Raw genomic sequence first — 19,832 nt, forward strand, 5'->3', positions numbered from 1 at the left:
CTCTCCTAGTAGCCTACTGTCTATGGTGGTGAAACAGACAGAACTCTCCTAGTAGCCTGCTGTCTATGGGGGTGAAACAGACAGAACTCTCCTAGTAGCCTGCTGTCTGAAAGACAGAACTAGTAGCCTACTGTCTATGGTGGTGAAACAGACAGAACTAGTAGCCTACTGTCTGAAAGACAGAACTCTCCTAGTAGCCTACTGTCTATGGTGGTGAAACAGACAGAACTAGTAGCCTACTGTCTATGGTGGTGAAACAGACAGAACTCTCCTAGTAGCCTACTGTCTATGGTGGTGAAACAGACAGAGTAGCCTACTGTCTATAGTGGTGAAACAGACAGAACTCTCCTAGTAGCCTACTGTCTATGGTGGTGAAACAGACAGAACTCTCCTAGTAGCCTACTGTCTATGGTGGTGAAACAGACAGAACTCTCCTAGTAGCCTACTGTCTATGGTGGTGAAACAGACAGAACTCTCCTAGTAGCCTACTGTCTATGGTGGTGAAACAGACAGAACTCTCCTAGTAGCCTACTGTCTATGGTGGTGAAACAGACAGAACTCTCCTAGTAGCCTACTGTCTATGGTGGTGAAACAGACAGAACTCTCCTAGTAGCCTACTGTCTATGGTGGTGAAACAAACAGACAGAACTCCAAGGTGCTGATTAATTCCCAGCATTTTAGACGTCACTGCAGTATACCCACATACTTGAGTATAGCTGTGGGGCAGTTACACAAGACCACATCTATTAGAGCCTCATTTTCTAGACACCAGTGTACAGGGACATTTTTAGTCGACTGCAGAACATCCACTACAGTGGCTTTCAAAAGTATCCACCCCCCCTTGGCATTTTCCCTATTTCGTTGCCTTACAACCTGGAATGAAAATATATATATATTTTTTTGGGGGGCCACCTTTTGCAGCAATTACAGCTGCAAGTCTCTTGGGGTATGTCTCTATAAGCTTGGCACTTCTAGCCTCTGGGATTTTCTCCCATTCTTCTTCAAGGCAAAACTTCTCCAGCTCCTTCAAGTTGGATGGGTTCTGCTGGTGTACAGCAATCTTTAAGTCATACCACAGATTCTTAATTGTATTGAGGTCTGGGCTTTGACTAGGCCATTCCAAGACAAATGTTTCCCCTTAAACCACTCGAATGTTGCTTTAGCACTATGCTTAGGCTCGTTCTCCTGCTGGAAGGTGAACCTCCGTCCCACTCTCAAATCTCGAAGACTGAAACAGGTTTCCGTCAATAATCTCCCTGTAATTGGCACCATCCATCATTCCTTCAATTCTGACCAGTTTGATAAGAGTTGCTGGGTTTGCGTCAGACAGCTTTTTGGCCATCAAGGAAATCGCTAAGTACTTTGTTCCACGTGTTTGGGGAGTCTCCCACATGCCTTTTGGTGAACCAAACGTGTTTATTTTTTTTTCTTTAAGCAATGGCTTTTTTTCTAGCCATTCTTCCGTAAAGCCCAGCTCTGTGCAACAAAATAAGAAAAATGCCATGGTGGTGAATACTTCTGCAAGACTGTATGCCCTCATACTCAGCTGTGGGGTTTACAAGAACCACATTTCATATAATTTTTACATATCAGAATATAATTTCCAATAAAATAAATCAATGTAGACTACAGCAGAACACACATGATAATATACAGTGGGGAGAACAAGTATTTGATAAACTGCCGATTTTGCAGGTTTTCCCACTTACAAAGCATGTAGAGGTCTGTAATTTTTATCATAGGTACACTTCAACTGTGACTGACGGAATCTAAAACAAAAATCCAGAAAATCACATTGTAAGATTTTTAAGTAATTAATTTGGATTTTCAAAATACACTTTTCTTATCCATTTTTTTTTAATATGGCTTTCCCACGTTTCAAATTCAGCATGGAGACGACTAGACTACGTGACGTGATTACGTAGGGACCTCTTCACTACTTCACCACCACGACCAAGACCTGTGTCAAGATCAGTTACTTAGGACACCGGCCCTCCCCATAACCTCTATGTAAAAATAAGAGAGCAGGTCTGAGATCAGTGTGGCAGGATAGGATGATTACACAAGGATCACTGTGCTTTTACATGATGGTCTTTCTGGGGGGGGTGGGAGAAATGACGAGGAGGTAATTTGATTCAACGCGGATTGCTTTAACTAGAATGTCTACAGTGCGAACAGTGAAATAATTAATAAATCAACGTTGCGAGAGGTACCAGATCTGTGGAAATAGGTGCCGGAACAAACAAAGTCAAATCTGATGGCCAGGACAGTGACAGTAAGGATCAGACCTCCAGGCTGCTACTAGTGGATACAGTGACAGTAAGGATCAGACCTCCAGGCTGCTACTAGGGGATACAGTGACAGTAAGGATCAGACCTCCAGGCTGCTGCTAGTGGATACAGTGACAGTAAGGATCAGACCTCCAGGCTGCTACTAGGGGATACAGTGACAGTAAGGATCAGACCTCCAGGCTGCTGCTAGTGGATACAGTGACAGTAAGGATCAGACCTCCAGGCTGCTACTAGTGGATACAGTGACAGTAAGGATCAGACCTCCAGGCTGCTACTAGGGGATACAGTGACAGTAAGGATCAGACCTCCAGGCTGCTACTAGGGGATACAGTGACAGTAAGGATCAGACCTCCAGGCTGCTACTAGGGGATACAGTGACAGTAAGGATCAGACCTCCAGGCTGCTGCTAGTGGATACAGTGACAGTAAGGATCAGACCTCCAGGCTGCTGCTAGTGGATACAGTGACAGTAAGGATCAGACCTCCAGGCTGCTACTAGGGAATACAGTGACAGTAGAGATCAGACCTCCAGGCTGCTGCTAGTGGATACAGTGACAGTAAGGATCAGACCTCCAGGCTGCTACTAGGGAATACAGTGACAGTAGAGATCAGACCTCCAGGCTGCTGCTAGTGGATACAGTGACAGTAGAGATCAGACCTCCAGGCTGCTGCTAGTGGATACAGTGACAGTAGAGATCAGACCTCCAGGCTGCTACCCCTTGCATCACTTCTGGGTGTGGTTCCCCCCTGCATCACTTCTGGGTGTGGTTCCCCCCTGCATCACTTCTGGGTGTGGTTCCCCCCTGCATCACTTCTGGGTGTAGTTCCCCCCTGCATCACTTCTGGGTGTGGTCCCCCCTGCATCACTTCTGGGTGTGGTTCCCCCCTGCATCACTTCTGGGTGTGGTTCCCCCCTGCATCACTTCTGGGTGTGGTTCCCCCTGCATCACTTCTGGGTGTGGTTCCCCCTGCATCACTTCTGGGTGTGGTTCCCCCTGCATCACTTCTGGGTGTGGTTCCCCCCTGCATCACTTCTGGGTGTGGTTCCCCTTGCATCACTTCTGGGTGTGGTCCTCCCCCTTGCATCACTTCTGGGTGTGGTTCCCCCTGCATCACTTCTGGGTGTGGTTCCCCTTGCATCACTTCTGGGTGTGGTTCCCCCTGCATCACTTCTGGGTGTGGTTCCCCCTGCATCACTTCTGGGTGTGGTTCCCCCTGCATCACTTCTGGGTGTGGTTCCCCCTGCATCACTTCTGGGTGTGGTTCCCCCTTGCATCACTTCTGGGTGTGGTTCCCCCTGCATCACTTCTGGGTGTGGTTCCCCCTGCATCACTTCTGGGTGTGGTTCCCCCTTGCATCACTTCTGGGTGTGGTTCCCCCTTGCATCACTTCTGGGTGTGGTTCCCCCTGCATCACTTCTGGGTGTGGTTCCCCCTGCATCACTTCTGGGTGTGGTTCCCCCTGCATCACTTCTGGGTGTGGTTCCCCCTGCATCACTTCTGGGTGTGGTTCCCCTGCATCACTTCTGGGTGTGGTTCCCCTGCATCACTTCTGGGTGTGGTTCCCCCTGCATCACTTCTGGGTGTGGTTCCCCCTGCATCACTTCTGGGTGTGGTTCCCCCTGCATCACTTCTGGGTGTGGTTCCCCTGCATCACTTCTGGGTGTGGTTCCCCCTGCATCACTTCTGGGTGTGGTTCCCCCTGCATCACTTCTGGGTGTGGTTCCCCCTGCATCACTTCTGGGTGTGGTTCCCCCTGCATCACTTCTGGGTGTGGTTCCCCTGCATCACTTCTGGGTGTGGTTCCCCTGCATCACTTCTGGGTGTGGTTCCCCCTGCATCACTTCTGGGTGTGGTTCCCCTTGCATCACTTCTGGGTGTAGTTCCCCCTGCATCACTTCTGGGTGTGGTTCCCCCTGCATCACTTCTGGGTGTGGTTCCCCCTGCATCACTTCTGGGTGTGGTTCCCCCTGCATCACTTCTGGGTGTGGTTCCCCCTGCATCACTTCTGGGTGTGGTTCCCCCTGCATCACTTCTGGGTGTGGTTCCCCCTGCATCACTTCTGGGTGTGGTTCCCCCTGCATCACTTCTGGGTGTGGTTCCCCCTGCATCACTTCTGGGTGTGGTCCCCCCCTGCATCACTTCTGGGTGTGGTCCCCCTGCATCACTTCTGGGTGTGGTTCCCCCTGCATCACTTCTGGGTGTGGTTCCCCCTGCATCACTTCTGGGTGTGGTTCCCCCTGCATCACTTCTGGGTGTGGTTCCCCCTGCATCACTTCTGGGTGTGGTTCCCCCTGCATCACTTCTGGGTGTGGTTCCCCTTGCATCACTTCTGGGTGTGGTTCCCCCTGCATCACTTCTGGGTGTGGTTCCCCCTGCATCACTTCTGGGTGTGGTTCCCCCTGCATCACTTCTGGGTGTGGTTCCCCCCTGCATCACTTCTGGGTGTAGTTCCCCCTGCATCACTTCTGGGTGTGGTTCCCCTGCATCACTTCTGGGTGTGGTTCCCCCTGCATCACTTCTGGGTGTGGTTCCCCTTGCATCACTTCTGGGTGTGGTTCCCCCTGCATCACTTCTGGGTGTGGTTCCCCCTGCATCACTTCTGGGTGTGGTTCCCCCTGCATCACTTCTGGGTGTGGTTCCCCCTGCATCACTTCTGGGTGTGGTTCCCCTGCATCACTTCTGGGTGTAGTTCCCCCTGCATCACTTCTGGGTGTGGTTCCCCCTGCATCACTTCTGGGTGTGGTTCCCCCTGCATCACTTCTGGGTGTGGTTCCCCCTGCATCACTTCTGGGTGTGGTTCCCCCTGCATCACTTCTGGGTGTGGTTCCCCCTGCATCACTTCTGGGTGTGGTTCCCCCTGCATCACTTCTGGGTGTGGTTCCCCTGCATCACTTCTGGGTGTGGTTCCCCCTGCATCACTTCTGGGTGTGGTTCCCCCTGCATCACTTCTGGGTGTGGTTCCCCCTGCATCACTTCTGGGTGTGGTTCCCCCTGCATCACTTCTGGGTGTGGTTCCCCCCTGCATCACTTCTGGGTGTGGTTCCCCCTGCATCACTTCTGGGTGTGGTTCCCCCTGCATCACTTCTGGGTGTGGTTCCCCCTTGCATCACTTCTGGGTGTGGTTCCCCCTGCATCACTTCTGGGTGTGGTTCCCCCTTGCATCACTTCTGGGTGTGGTTCCCCCTGCATCACTTCTGGGTGTGGTTCCCCCTGCATCACTTCTGGGTGTGGTTCCCCCCTGCATCACTTCTGGGTGTGGTTCCCCCTGCATCACTTCTGGGTGTGGTTCCCCCTGCATCACTTCTGGGTGTGGTTCCCCCTGCATCACTTCTGGGTGTAGTTCCCCCTTGCATCAGGCCTTCTGGGTGTGGTTCCCCCTTGCATCACTTCTGGTGTGGTTCCCCCTGCATCACTTCTGTGGTGTGGTTCCCCGTGCATCAGGCCTTGTGTGTGTGTGGTTCCCCGTGCATCAGGCCTGGGTGTGGTTCCCCCTGCATCAGGCTTCTGGGTGTGGTTACCCCCTGCATCAGGCCTGTGTGGTTCCCCGTGCATCAGGCCTTGTGGGTGTGGTTCCCCGTGCATCAGGCCTGGGTGTGGTTCCCCAGAATGCATCACTTCTGGGTGTGGTTCCCTAATATGCATCAGCTTCTGCAGGCTTGTGGTTCAAATGGCCCCTATTCATCACTTCTGGGCTCTGGTTACACCCTGGCATCACTTCTGCGTGTGGTTCCCATTGCATCACTTCTGGGTGGTGGTTCCCCTGATGCCATCACTTCTAGTGATAATTAATGATGTGGTTCCCCCTGCATCACTTCTGGGTGTGGTTGTGTGTTGCATCACTTCTGGGTGTGGTTCCCCCTGCATCACTTCTGGGTGTGGTTGTGTGCATCATTTCTATTTGTGGTTCCCCTGCATTCTTCCTGGGGTGTGGTTCCCCATTGCATCACTTCTGGGTGTGGTTCCCCCTAGTGATCAGGGGCTGGGTGTCTATAGTGTTCCCCCTGCATCAGTCTATAGTGATATAGGGGCTGGTTCCCCCTGCATCAGTGATATAGGGGCTGGTGTAGTTCCCAGGCCTGTGTGTGTTACCCCGTGAGCAGGCCTGGTGATAGTCTATAGTGATATAGGGGCTGGTGAGCAGGATATAGGGGCTGGTGATGTCTATAGTGTAGGGGCTGTTAGTCTATAGTGAGCAGGCCTGTGTGTAGTGTAGGGGCTGGTTAGTCTATAGTGAGCAGGCCTGTGATGTCTATAGTGATTAGGGGCTGGTGAGCAGGCCTGTGTGGGCTGTGTGTTAGTCTATAGTGAGCAGGCCTGGTGTAGTCTATGTGTATAGGGGCTGGTGATAGCAGGCCTGTGTGTGTCTATGTGTTATAGGGGCTGGTGATAGTCTATAGTGATATAGGGGCTGTGATAGTCTATAGTGATATAGGGGCTGGTGATAGTCAGGCCTGGGCTGGTGTAGTCTATGTGTTAGGGGCTGGTGAGCAGGCCTGTGTGTAGGTGTGGTGTAGTTATAGTGAGCAGGCCTGGTGTAGTCTATAGTGTTAGGGGCCCGTGAGCAGGCCTGTGTGGGTGTGTGTTACCCCGTGAGCAGGCCTGTGTGTCTATGTGTTAGGGGCCCCGTGAGCAGGCTGGTGTGTGATATAGGGGCTACTACAGAATGTTAGCCACTTCCAGATATCCTGTATCTTCCTCTAATATACAGCTGATAGTCAGGCTGGTGTAGTCCAAATAGGGGCTGGTGATTCTATAGTGATATATGATAGGCTAGGGGCTGGTGATAGTCTATAGTGAGAACTGGTCCGGCTATAGTGATATAGGGGCATGTTTCTATAGTCATACCCCAACAAGTCCCTGAGGAAGAGGAAGAGGAGGATAGGGGGTGGTGATAGTCTATAGTGATATGGGGGCTGGTGTGTTTTATTGGGGGCTGGTGATGCTACGTGATATGCCATCCGTAGTGATAAGGGGCTGGTGATAGTCTATATGAGGGGCTTATTCCTGTGTGTGTGTGTAGTAGTGTAGGGGTGTGTGTGTGGTGTGTGTGTGTGATATGTGTGTGTGTGTGTGTGATGTGGGTGTGATGTGTGTGATGTAGGTGTGTGTGTCTGTGTGTAGGTGCTGGTGATAGTCTATTTGATATAGGGGCTGGTGATAGTCTATAGTGATATAGGGGCTGGTGATTCTATTGATATAGGGGCTTTATTATGGATCCCCAGTCTTAGATATAGGGCTGGTGATAGTCTACCCAGTGATATAGGGGCTGGTGATAGTCTATAGTGATATAGGGGCTGGTGATAGTCTATAGTGATATAGGGGCTGGTGATAGTCTATAGTGATATAGGGGCTGGTGATAGTCTATAGTGATATAGGGGCTGGTGATAGTCTATAGTGATATAGGGGCTGGTGATAGTCTATAGTGATATAGGGGCTGGTGATAGTCTATAGTGATATAGGGGCTGGTGATAGTCTATAGTGATATAGGGGCTGGTGATAGTCTATAGTGATATAGGGGCTGGTGATAGTCTATAGTGATATAGGGGCTGGTGATAGTCTATAGTGATATAGGGGCTGGTGATAGTCTATAGTGATATAGGGGCTGGTGATAGTCTATAGTGATATAGGGGCTGGTGATAGTCTATAGTGATATAGGGGCTGGTGATAGTCTATAGTGATATAGGGGCTGGTGATAGTCTATAGTGATATAGGGGCTGGTGATAGTCTATAGTGATATAGGGGCTGGTGATAGTCTATAGTGATATAGGGGCTGGTGATAGTCTATAGTGATATAGGGGCTGGTGATAGTCTATAGTGATATAGGGGCTGGTGATAGTCTATAGTGATATAGGGGCTGGTGATAGTCTATAGTGATATAGGGGCTGGTGATAGTCTATAGTGATATAGGGGCTGGTGATAGTCTATAGTGATATAGGGGCTGGTGATAGTCTATAGTGATATAGGGGCTGGTGATAGTCTATAGTGATATAGGGGCTGGTGATAGTCTATAGTGATATAGGGGCTGGTGATAGTCTATAGTGATATAGGGGCTGGTGATAGTCTATAGTGATATAGGGGCTGGTGATAGTCTATAGTGATATAGGGGCTGGTGATAGTCTATAGTGATATAGGGGCTGGTTATAGTCTATAGTGATATAGGGGCTGGTTATAGTCTATAGTGATATAGGGGCTGGTGATAGTCTATAGTGATATAGGGGCTGGTGATAGTCTATAGTGATATAGGGGCTGGTGATAGTCTATAGTGATATAGGGGCTGGTGATAGTCTATAGTGATATAGGGGCTGGTGATAGTCTATAGTGATATAGGGGCTGGTTATAGTCTATAGTGATATAGGGGCTGGTGATAGTCTATAGTGATATAGGGGCTGGTGATAGTCTATAGTGATATAGGGGCTGGTGATAGTCTATAGTGATATAGGGGCTGGTGATAGTCTATAGTGATATAGGGGCTGGTGATAGTCTATAGTGATATAGGGGCTGGTGATAGTCTATAGTGATATAGGGGCTGGTGATAGTCTATAGTGATATAGGGGCTGGTGATAGTCTATAGTGATATAGGGGCTGGTGATAGTCTATAGTGATATAGGGGCTGGTGATAGTCTATAGTGATATAGGGGCTGGTGATAGTCTATAGTGATATAGGGGCTGGTGATAGTCTATAGTGATATAGGGGCTGGTGATAGTCTATAGTGATATAGGGGCTGGTGATAGTCTATAGTGATATAGGGGCTGGTGATAGTCTATAGTGATATAGGGGTTAATGTGATAATTTTAACATTTTTTCTGGGATGCTACGGGGAGGCTTAGTGATAGTCTATAGTGATATAGGGGCTGGTGATAGTCTACCTTGAAGTAGTAGTTCCCCCTTGCTCTGCAAGGGCCGCGTCTTTGTGGAGCGATGGGTAACGATGCTTCGGTGGGTGTCAGTTGTCTATGTGTGCAGAGGGTCCCTGGTTCGAGCCCGGGTCGGGTCGAGGGGAGGAGGGATGGAAGTTATACTGTTACAATTTGTAAGTCGCTCTGAGAGCGTCTGCTAAATGACTTAAATGTAAATGTAAATGTTACATTAGTGCAGGGTGAGCTACACACAGTAGACTTCCTACTAGAGCACACCGCCGCGTTGCTTACAGTATTACTGGTCTATTGGCACATGATTACTGCAGACGATAGCTGTATAATCAGCAGAGGCTTTTACGGCCGTTAGAGAGGGACATGAATTAGGTTACTTACATTGTGTCTACCAACGCACCTGGGATAATGTACATTTACTGAAGCGTTATGACAACTCAGTGACACAATGATCGGGATTAACTGAGCTGGGCTTGGGTCATTAATAAGTCCAGTGGGTTTTTAAAATCTTTGTGGGGGCAAACGGAAAACAAAACACTTGGTGATGCAAAGCCACAACACTAAAAAAATAAAAAAATACATGAATTGTATTCTAACGGTGACAAACGGTGCCCACAAACTGTTAAGGCCTGCATACAGCCGTCCCAACGCCTTACCACTGCTACACCGGGCTCTCAGCGGAGCCTTGTCCGTCTGTAAGAGGTAGTTTGTGTGTCAGTCAGTTGTGTTATTGGGTGGAAACTTGTTCTCATGCATGGAAGAAACATATACAGTGCATTCAGAAAGTATTCAGACCCCTTCGCCTTATTCCACATTTTGTTACGTTACAGCCTCACTCTAAAATGGATTAATTAGTTTCCCCCCCCCTCAATCTACACACAACACCAAATAATGACAAAGCAAAAACTGGTTTGTAGAATTCTTTGCTAATTTATATATATATATAAGCTTGGCACACCTGTATTTGGGGAGTTTCTCACATTCTTCTCTGCAGAACCTCTCAAGCTCTGTCAGGTTGGATGGGGAGTGTTGCTGCACAGATATTTTCAGGTCTCTCCAGAGATGTTTGATCGTGTTCAGGTCCGGGCTCTGGCTGTGCCAATCAAGGACATTCAGAGACTAATCCCGAAGCCACTCCTGTGTTGTCTTGGCTTGGTGCTTTAGGGTCGTTGTCCTCTTGGAAGGTGAACCTTCGCTCCAGTCTGAGGTCCTGAGCACTCTCGGGAAGGTTTTCATCAAGGATCTCTCTGTACTTTGCTCCGTTCATCTTTCTCTCAATCTTGACTAGTCTCTCAGTCCCTGTCGCTGAAAAACATCCCCACAGCATGATGCTGCCACCACCATGCTTCACCATAGGTATAGTGCCAGGTTTCCTCCAGACGTGAAGCTTGGCCTTCAGGCCAAAGTATTCAATCTTGGTTTGATCAGACCAGAGAATCTTGTTTCTCATGGTCTGAGAGTCCTTTAAGTGCCTTTTGGCAAACTGCAAGTGGGCTGTCATGTGCCTTTTACTGAGGGGTGGCTTCTGTCTGGCCCCTATACCATAAAGGCCTGATTGGTGGAGAGCTGCACAGATGGTTTTCCTTCTGGAAGTTTGTCCCATCACTACAGAGGAACTCTGGAGCTCTGTCAGTGATCACATGGCTCTTGGTCACCTCCCTGATCAAGGCCCTTCTCCCCAGATTGCTCAGTTTGGCTGGATGACCAGCTCTTGGAATAGTCTTGGTGATTCCAAACTTCTTCCATTTAAGAATGATGGAGGCCACTGTGTTATTGGGGACCTTCAATTCTGCAGAAATGTTTTGGTACCCTTCCCCAGATCTGTGTCTCGACACAATCCTGCCTCGGAGCTCTACGGACAATTCCTTCTTCGACCTCGTTTCTTGGTTTTTGCTCTGACATGCACTGTCAACGGTGGGACCTTATATCGACAGTTGTGTGCCTTTCCAAATCACGTCCAATCAATTTAATTTCCCACAGATGGACTCCAATCAAGTTGTACAAATATGTCAAGGATGATCAATGGAAACAGGATGCACCTGAGCTCAATTTCTAGTCTCATAGCAAAGGGCCTGAATAACTATGTAGAAAAGCTATTTTTTTAATTATTTGTTTTAATACATTTGCAAAGATGTCTAAAACCCTGTTTTCACTTTGTCATTATGGGGTATTGTGTGTAGATTGATTGAGGGGGGGGAGTATTGTATCGATTTTAGAATAAGGCTGTAACTTAACAAAATGTGGAATAAGGGAAAGGGGTCTGAATACTTTCCAAATGCACTGTAGCATCTCTAAGGGACTTAAAGATCTCTGAGGCTGAAATTGATATTGACATGTGGCATGACCTTACCAGAATCTAATTGTATATTGTTAACCATTAAAGCAAGTTTTCAATTCTGCTAAATTTGTATTGTTTTCATATGATCCTGAACGGGGATTAAATCAAGTAAAGGATAAAGCTTCCATTAACGATTTTAAATGTCAAAAAGTACAGGTTGAATTTGGGAAATTGTGTAATTCTTTACAATTCTTTATAAATGGAGGAGACTGAGTCAAGGATATAACTGTCATTAACTCGCCTATGTATGTCTCAGGTTAAAGTTGAAAATTGTGAATTTGATAAATTACTTGGCTGTGTGCAGTGTTGGATTTCAAGAGAAGCAACAGTGACATACCAGTTCAATGAAGCAGTCTAACGGGTAATAATATAGTGTTGGGATTACATCTTCACTCCAGGAAGGACATTTCTCGTGGGGATTCCTCCACGGTGACTGGAAGGCTTAGCCTGTTTTATGAACGAGAGTGGCGTGTGTGTGCGTGTGCCCGTGTGTGTGTCCTATGTGTGCGTGCCAGTCACGAGCGAGGGAAAAGGAAACCATTGTGGGTCCATCCAGGACTTGATTCATCCTTTTTTTTTTTTTTTTTAACAGGAAAATAGGAAAAGGTTTATTTTAGTTTTCTCCATTTCACCCAGCACATCCTCCCCGTGCGGTTCTAATGACAGAGTCACCGCTTCCCACTTCCACGCGCACCTGAGTTTGTCCCGTTATCCCTCGCCGAGTTGTATTTGACCCCCTTTTTCTCTGCGGCTCTTGCAGTCAAACACGCGACGTTTTGTAGTAAAAATAATAATCGGTTAAACCTTCGCAGGACTGGAGAATTGGAAATGAAGAGAGATTTGACGTGTTTCTGTCGGATTTGGTTTGGGATCGCTGCTTCTTCAGGTAAGTGGAGGGAGAAAGGCGCTTTGTTCGATTATCAGACCGTTTTGGATATAGCGCAGTCAAAAGTTTATCCCGGCAACACGCACATCTGGGGAGGTTGGTGTGGGGATTCTGATAGAATCTTTATCGTGTGTTGTTTTGTAACAGATGTGGACTAGGATAATAACCCATTATTTTAGGAATACTATATATTTTGTTAGTTTTAATTAGCTAAGTTCAAATAAGTGTTCTCCAACTCAGCCGGACAACTTCATTCTCATATTCACTGACATCATAGTCTGATATGACAATAAGTTTTTGTTTCTACAGCTGATTGGCCCCGGTGCTTGGTCAATTAAAAACCACCGAAAAAGAAAGATTGAGTTATGAAGTTGTTTTTGTGATTTCCTAAGCTAATGAATAGGCAACTCATTTTTACGTGTATCCTACCTCTAAAACTACGGTTTTCCATGTGAATATGAGTTTGCCGATCTTCAGCTAGAGACCTAAAAACAGGCTTTTCTTATGAATTGTTTTGTAAAACAATCGCTTGTAAAATTATGATTGCTTACTTATGAATGAATGGGAAAACAGCGTTGACATCCGGACCACAATGTGATGGTCTGTGGAGAAAGATGCATTCATTGGATAAAGGACGGTTTAGTGTCATTATAGAACGCGCCGTCACTACGGGGAGTCTTACAAGCGTCCCGAATGGCACCCTATTACCCATATAGTGCACAGCTTTGGACCAGAACTCTATGGGCCATGGTCAAAAGAAGTGCACTATACAGGGAATATGTTGCCATTTGGGACGTCCTACAATACTGTGGTTAGAAAGAGAGACAGAGAATTAAAGATAATTGGCAGTAATTAATCAAGAAAACCCAGGGGGATTGAAGATACCTGGGTGGAGTTTAATGTGATGACCTAATCATGATTGAATCCTTTTGGATGATGGGATCTAACCTACTGGGGAACTGGTTGTATATAATATATATATTATATTACATTTACATTTATATTACATTCCTACAGTCATTGGCATCAATACATCTAAATGGTGGAATGCATCATGGGAATTAGAGCTGTATCTAGATTGTGGCTTATTCCCGAAATGGCACCCCATAAGGCTCTGGTCAAAAGTAGTGCACAGAGACTTATGGGTAAAATCGAAATTAAGATGTATTAATGCCAATGACTGTAAGAAGGATGAACTATATCCAGTTCCCCAGTAGGTGAGATCCCATGTATTATAGACTGGCCCTATAACCAGTTCCCCAGTAGGTGAGATCCCATGTATTTTAGACTGGCCCTATAACCAGTTCCCAGTAGGTTCCCCCATTATAGACTGCCCTAAACCAGTTCCCCAGTAGGTTAGGTCTGAGTAAGTTCCCCTCAGCCTGGTATAGACTGGCCCTATAACCAGTTCCCCAGTAGGTGAGATCCCATGTATTATAGACTGGCCCTATAACCAGTTCCCTGGTTAGGTTAGATCCCATCAGCCTGGTTATAGACCCCTCAGCCTGGTATAACCAGTTCCCCAGTAGGTTAGATCCCATGTATTTTAGCCTGGCCCTATAACCAGTTCCCCAGTAGGTTAGATCCCATGTATTATCAGCCTGGTTGGCCCTATAACCCTCAGCCTGGTTTAGGTTGAGTAATCCTCAGCCTGGTATAGACTGGCCCTATAACCAGTTCCCCAGCCTAGGTTAGATCCCATGTATTATCAGCCTGGTTAAATCCAGTTCCCTCATCCTGGATATTCTGTAGGTCATCCTTCCTCAGCCTGGCATGAATACATCTTAATTTCAACTCCTCAGCCTAAGTTTGGATCTGAGTAACCCCTCAGCATGGTTAGGGTCTGAGTAACCCCTAAGCCTGGTTAGGGTCTGAGTAACTCCTCAGCCTGGTTAGGGTCTGAGTAACCCCTCAGCCTGGTTAGGGTCTGAGTAACCCCTCAGCCTGGTTAGGGTCTGAGTAACCCTCAGCCTGGTTAGGGTCTGAGTAACCCCTCAGCCTGGTTAGGGTCTGAGTAACCCCTCAGCCTGGTTAGGGTTTGAGTAACCCCTCAGCCTGGTTAGGGTCTGAGTAACCCCTCAGCCTGGTTAGGGTCTGAGTAACCCCTCAGCCTGGTTAGGGTCTGAGTAACCCCTCAGCCTGGTTAGGGTCTGAGTAACCCCTCAGCCTGGTTAGGGTCTGAGTAACCCTCAGCCTGGTTAGGGTCTGAGTAACCCCTCAGCCTGGTTAGGTTCTGAGTAACTCCTCAGCCTGGTTAGGGTCTGAGTAACCCCTCAGCCTGGTTAGGGTTTGAGTAACCCCTCAGCCTGGTTAGGGTCTGAGTAACCCCTCAGCCTGGTTAGGGTCTGAGTAACCCCTCAGCCTGGTTAGGATCTGAGTAACCCCTCAGCCTGGTTAGGGTTTGAGTAACCCCTCAGCCTGGTTAGGGTTTGAGTAACCCCTCAGCCTGGTTAGGATCTGAGTAACTCCTCAGCCTGGTTAGGGTCTGAGTAACCCCTCAGCCTGGTTAGGGTTTGAGTAACCCTCAGCCTGGTTAGGGTCTGAGTAACCCCTCAGCCTGGTTAGGGTTTGAGTAACCCTTCAGCCTGGTTAGGTTCTGAGTAACCCCTCAGCCTGGTTAGGGTCTGAGTAACCCTCAGCCTGGTTAGGTTCTGAGTAACCCTTCAGCCTGGTTAGGTTCTGAGTAACCCCTCAGCCTGGTTAGGGTCTGAGTAACCCTCAGCCTGGTTGGGGTCTGAGTAACCCCTCAGCCTGGTTGGGATCTGAGTAACCCTTCAGCCTGGTTAGTGGCTTTAACCCCTCAGCCATAAAATGGTGCCGGCCTGAGTAACTGGCCCTCAGCCTGGTTGACAATGGATACCAATATTACCAGCCTGGTTAGGGTTTAGTAACCCCTCAGCCTGGTTAGGTGGTGGTGGTAACCCTCAGTGGTGGTGGTGGTGGTGGCCCTCAGTGGTGGTGGATCTGGTCAGGTGGTTGGATGGTGGAGTAACCCCTCAGTGGTTAGGTGTAGTAACCCTCAGTGGTTAGTGATGGTAGTAGTGGTTGGTGGTGTAGTAACTGGCCCTCAGCCAGTTGGGAGTGAGACAGTGAAGTAGTACATCAGTTTCAGTGGTGGTGGTGGTGGTTCATTGGATTCATTAATGTTGTGGTAGTAGTAGTAGTGGTGGTGGTGGTGGTAGTAGTAGTAGTTGTGGTGGTAGTAGCAGTAGCAGTGGTAGTAATGGTAGTAGTAGTGGTGGTGGTGGTGGTGGTGGTGGTGGTAGTGGTAGTAGCAGTAAAAACCAACAGAGCACCAAGTCTAGGACAAAAAGGCTTCTCAACAGTTTTTACCCCCAAGCCATAAGACTCCTGAACAGGTAACCAAATGGCTACCCGGACTATTTGCATTGTGTGCCCCCCCCCACCCCTCTTTTACACTGCTGCTACTCTCTGTTTATCATATACGCACTTTAACTATACATTCATGTACATACTACCTCATTTGGCCTGACCAACCAGTGCTCCCTCACATTGGCTAACAGGGCTATCTGCATTGTGTCCCACCACCCGCCAACCCCTCTTTTACGCTACTGCTACTCTGTTTATCATATATGCATAGTCACTTTAACCATATCTACATGTACATACTACCTCAATCAGCCTGACTAACAGATGTCTGTTTGTAGCCTCGCTAATTTTATAGCCTCTCTACTGTATATAGCCTCTACTGTATATAGCCTCTCTACTGTACATAGCCTCTCTACCGTATATAGCCTCTCTACCGTATATAGCCTCTCTACTGTACATAGCCTCTCTACCGTATATAGCCTCTCTACCGTATATAGCCTCTCTACCGTATATAGCCTCTCTACTGTATATAGCCCCTCTACTGTATATAGCCTCTCTACTGTATATAGCCTCTCTACTGTATATAGCCCCTCTACTGTATATAACCTCTCTACTGTATATAGCCTCTCTACCGTATATAGCCCCTCTACTGTATATAGCCTCTCTACTGTATATAGCCTCTCTACTGTATAGAGCCTCTCTACTGTATATAGCCTCTCTACTGTATATAGCCTCTCTACTGTATATAGCCTCACTACTGTATATAGCCCCTCTACTGTATATAGCCTCTCTACTGTATATAGCCTCTCTACTGTATATAGCCTCTCTACTGTATATAGCCTCTCTACTGTATATAGCCTCTCTACTGTATATAGCCTCTCTACTGTATATATCCTGTATTTTTACTGTTGTTTTATTTCTTTACTTACCTATTGTTCACCTAACACCTTTTTTGCACTGTTGGTTAGAGCCTGTAAGCATTTCACTGTAAGGTCTACTACACCTGTTGTATTCAGCATTTCACTGTGAGGTCTACTACACCTGTTGTATTCAGCATTTCACTGTAAGGTCTACTACACCTGTTGTATTCAGCATTTCACTAAGGTGTACTACACCTGTTGTATTCAGCATTTCACTAAGGTGTACTACACCTGTTGTATTCAGCATTTCACTGTAAGGTCTACTACACCTGTTGTATTCAGCATTTCACTGTGAGGTCTACTACACCTGTTGTATTCAGCATTTCACTGTAAGGTCTACTACACCTGTTGTATTCAGCATTTCACTGTGAGGTCTACTACACCTGTTGTATTCAGCATTTCACTGTGAGGTCTACTACACCTGTTGTATTCGGCATTTCACTAAGGTCTACTACACCTGTTGTATTCGGCATTTCACTAAGGTCTACTACACCTGTTGTATTCAGCATTTAACTGTGAGGTCTACTACACCTGTTGTATTCAGCATTTCACTGTGAGGTCTACTACACCTGTTGTATTCAGCATTTCACTGTGAGGTCTACTACACCTGTTGTATTCAGCATTTCACTGTGAGGTCTACTACACCTGTTGTATTCAGCATTTCACTGTAAGGTCTACTACACCTGTTGTATTCAGCATTTCACTGAGGTCTACTACACCTGTTGTATTCAGCATTTCACTGTAAGGTCTACTACACCTGTTGTATTCAGCATTTAACTGTAAGGTCTACTACACCTGTTGTATTCAGCATTTCACTGTGAGGTCTACTACACCTGTTGTATTCAGCATTTCATTCTACACCTGTTGTATTCAGCATTTCACTAAGGTCTACTACACCTGTTGTATTCAGCATTTCACTGTGAGGTCTACTACACCTGTTGTATTCAGCATTTCACTGTGAGGTCTACTACACCTGTTGTATTCAGCATTTCACTGTAAGGTCTACTACACCTGTTGTAGTCAGCATTTCACTGTGAGGTCTACTACACCTGTTGTATTCAGCATTTCACTAAGGTCTACTACACCTGTTGTATTCAGCATTTCACTAAGGTCTACTACACCTGTTGTATTCATAATTTCACTAAGGTCTACTACACCTGTTGTATTCAGCATTACACTGTGAGGTCTACTACACCTGTTGTATTCAGCATTTCACTAAGGTCTACTACACCTGTTGTATTCAGCATTTCACTAAGGTCTACTACACCTGTTGTATTCAGCATTTCACTAGGGTCTACTACACCTGTTGTATTCAGCATTTCACTAAGGTCTACTACACCTGTTGTATTCAGCATTTCACTGTAAGGTCTACTACACCTGTTGTATTCAGCATTTCACTAAGGTCTACTACACCTGTTGTATTCAGCATTTCACTGTGAGGTCTACTACACCTGTTGTATTCAGCATTTCACTAAGGTCTACTACACCTGTTGTATTCAGCATTTCACTAAGGTCTACTACACCTGTTGTATTCATAATTTCACTAAGGTCTACTACACCTGTTGTATTCAGCATTACACTGTGAGGTCTACTACACCTGTTGTATTCAGCATTTCACTAAGGTCTACTACACCTGTTGTATTCAGCATTTCACTAAGGTCTACTACACCTGTTGTATTCAGCATTTCACTAGGGTCTACTACACCTGTTGTATTCAGCATTTCACTAAGGTCTACTACACCTGTTGTATTCAGCATTTCACTAAGGTCTACTACACCTGTTGTATTCAGCATTTCACTAAGGTCTACTACACCTGTTGTATTCAGCATTTCACTGTAAGGTCTACTACCCCTGTTGTATTCAGCATTTCACTGTAAGGTCTACTACACCTGTTGTATTCAGCATTTCACTGTAAGGTCTACTACACCTGTTGTATTCAGCATTTCACTGTAAGGTCTACTACACCTGTTGTATTCAGCATTTCACTGTAAGGTCTACTACACCTGTTGTATTCAGCATTTCACTGTAAGGTCTACTACACCTGTTGTATAAACTTTGATTTGACACCGGATAAGACAGGAGAAATACTCCAGATATAACAGACTGACACGAGGCCCCCGACACAAACTATTGCAGCATACATACTGGAGGCTGAGACAGGAGGGATCAGGAGACACTGTGGCCCCGTCTGACGATACCCCCAGACAGGAGAGGGCCAACCAGGCAGGATATAACCCCACCCACTTTGCCAAAGCACAGCCCCCCACACCCCTCAAGGGATATCTTCAACCACCAACTTACCATCCTGAGACAAGGCCGAGTATAGCCCACAAAGATCTCCCCCACGGCACAACCCAAAGGGGGTTGCCATACCGGACAGGAAGATCACGTCAGAGACTCAAGCCACTCAAGTGACGCACCCCTCCTTGGGACAACATGGAAGAGCACCAGTAAGCCAGTGACTCAGCCCCTGTAATAGGGTTAGAGGCAGAGAATCCCAGTGGAAAGAGGGGAACCGGCCAGGCAGAGACAGCAAGGGCGGTTTGTTGCTCCAGAGCCTTTCCGTTCACCTTCACACTCCTGGGCCAGACTACATTCAATCACAGGACCCACTGAAGAGATGAGTCTTCAGTAAAGACTTAAAGTTGAGACAGAGTCTGCGTCTCACATGGATAGGCAGACCATTCCATAAAAATGGAGCTCTATCGGAGAAAGCCCTGCCTCCAGCTGTTTGCTTACAAATTATAGGGGCAGTAAGGAGACCTGCGTCTTGTGACCGTAGCGTACGTGTAGGTATGTACAGCAGGACCAAATCAGAGAGGTAGGTAGGAGCAAGCCCATGTAATGCTTTGTCGGTTAGCAGTAAAACCTTGAAATCAGCCCTTGCCTTGACAGGAAGCCAGTGTAGGGAGGCTAGCACTGGAGTAATATGATCACATTTTGTTGGATTCTAGTCAGGATTCTAGCAGCCTTTGTTTAGCACTAACTGAAGTTTATTATTATTAGTTATTAGTTATTATTATTAGTTATTTAGTGCTTTATCCGTGTAGCTGGAAAGTAGAGCATTGCAGTAGTCTAACCTAGAAGTGACAAAAGCATGGATACATTTTTCTGCATAATTTTTGGACAGAAAGATTGTTGCAATGAAACATAGATGGAAAAAAAGCTGTCCTTGAAACAGTCTTGATATATTCGT

General features: G+C 46.9%; 1 protein-coding gene across 1 annotated transcript in view; it reads left to right on the forward strand.

The window, feature by feature from the left end:
- The first annotated feature begins 12,067 nt into the window (after window positions 1-12,067).
- The window catches only part of LOC127913784 (vascular endothelial growth factor receptor 3-like), a 245,609-nt gene continuing 237,844 nt past the window's right edge, over window positions 12,068-19,832 (forward strand). Inside the window, 1 exon segment of the mRNA XM_052487050.1 lies at window positions 12,068-12,386. Within this exon segment, the coding sequence (XP_052343010.1) occupies window positions 12,329-12,386 (58 nt within the window). The 5' untranslated portion in view covers window positions 12,068-12,328.

The sequence above is a fragment of the Oncorhynchus keta genome, chromosome 30, assembly GCF_023373465.1.
Source record: "Oncorhynchus keta strain PuntledgeMale-10-30-2019 chromosome 30, Oket_V2, whole genome shotgun sequence".
NCBI classification, from domain to species: domain Eukaryota; kingdom Metazoa; phylum Chordata; class Actinopteri; order Salmoniformes; family Salmonidae; genus Oncorhynchus; species Oncorhynchus keta.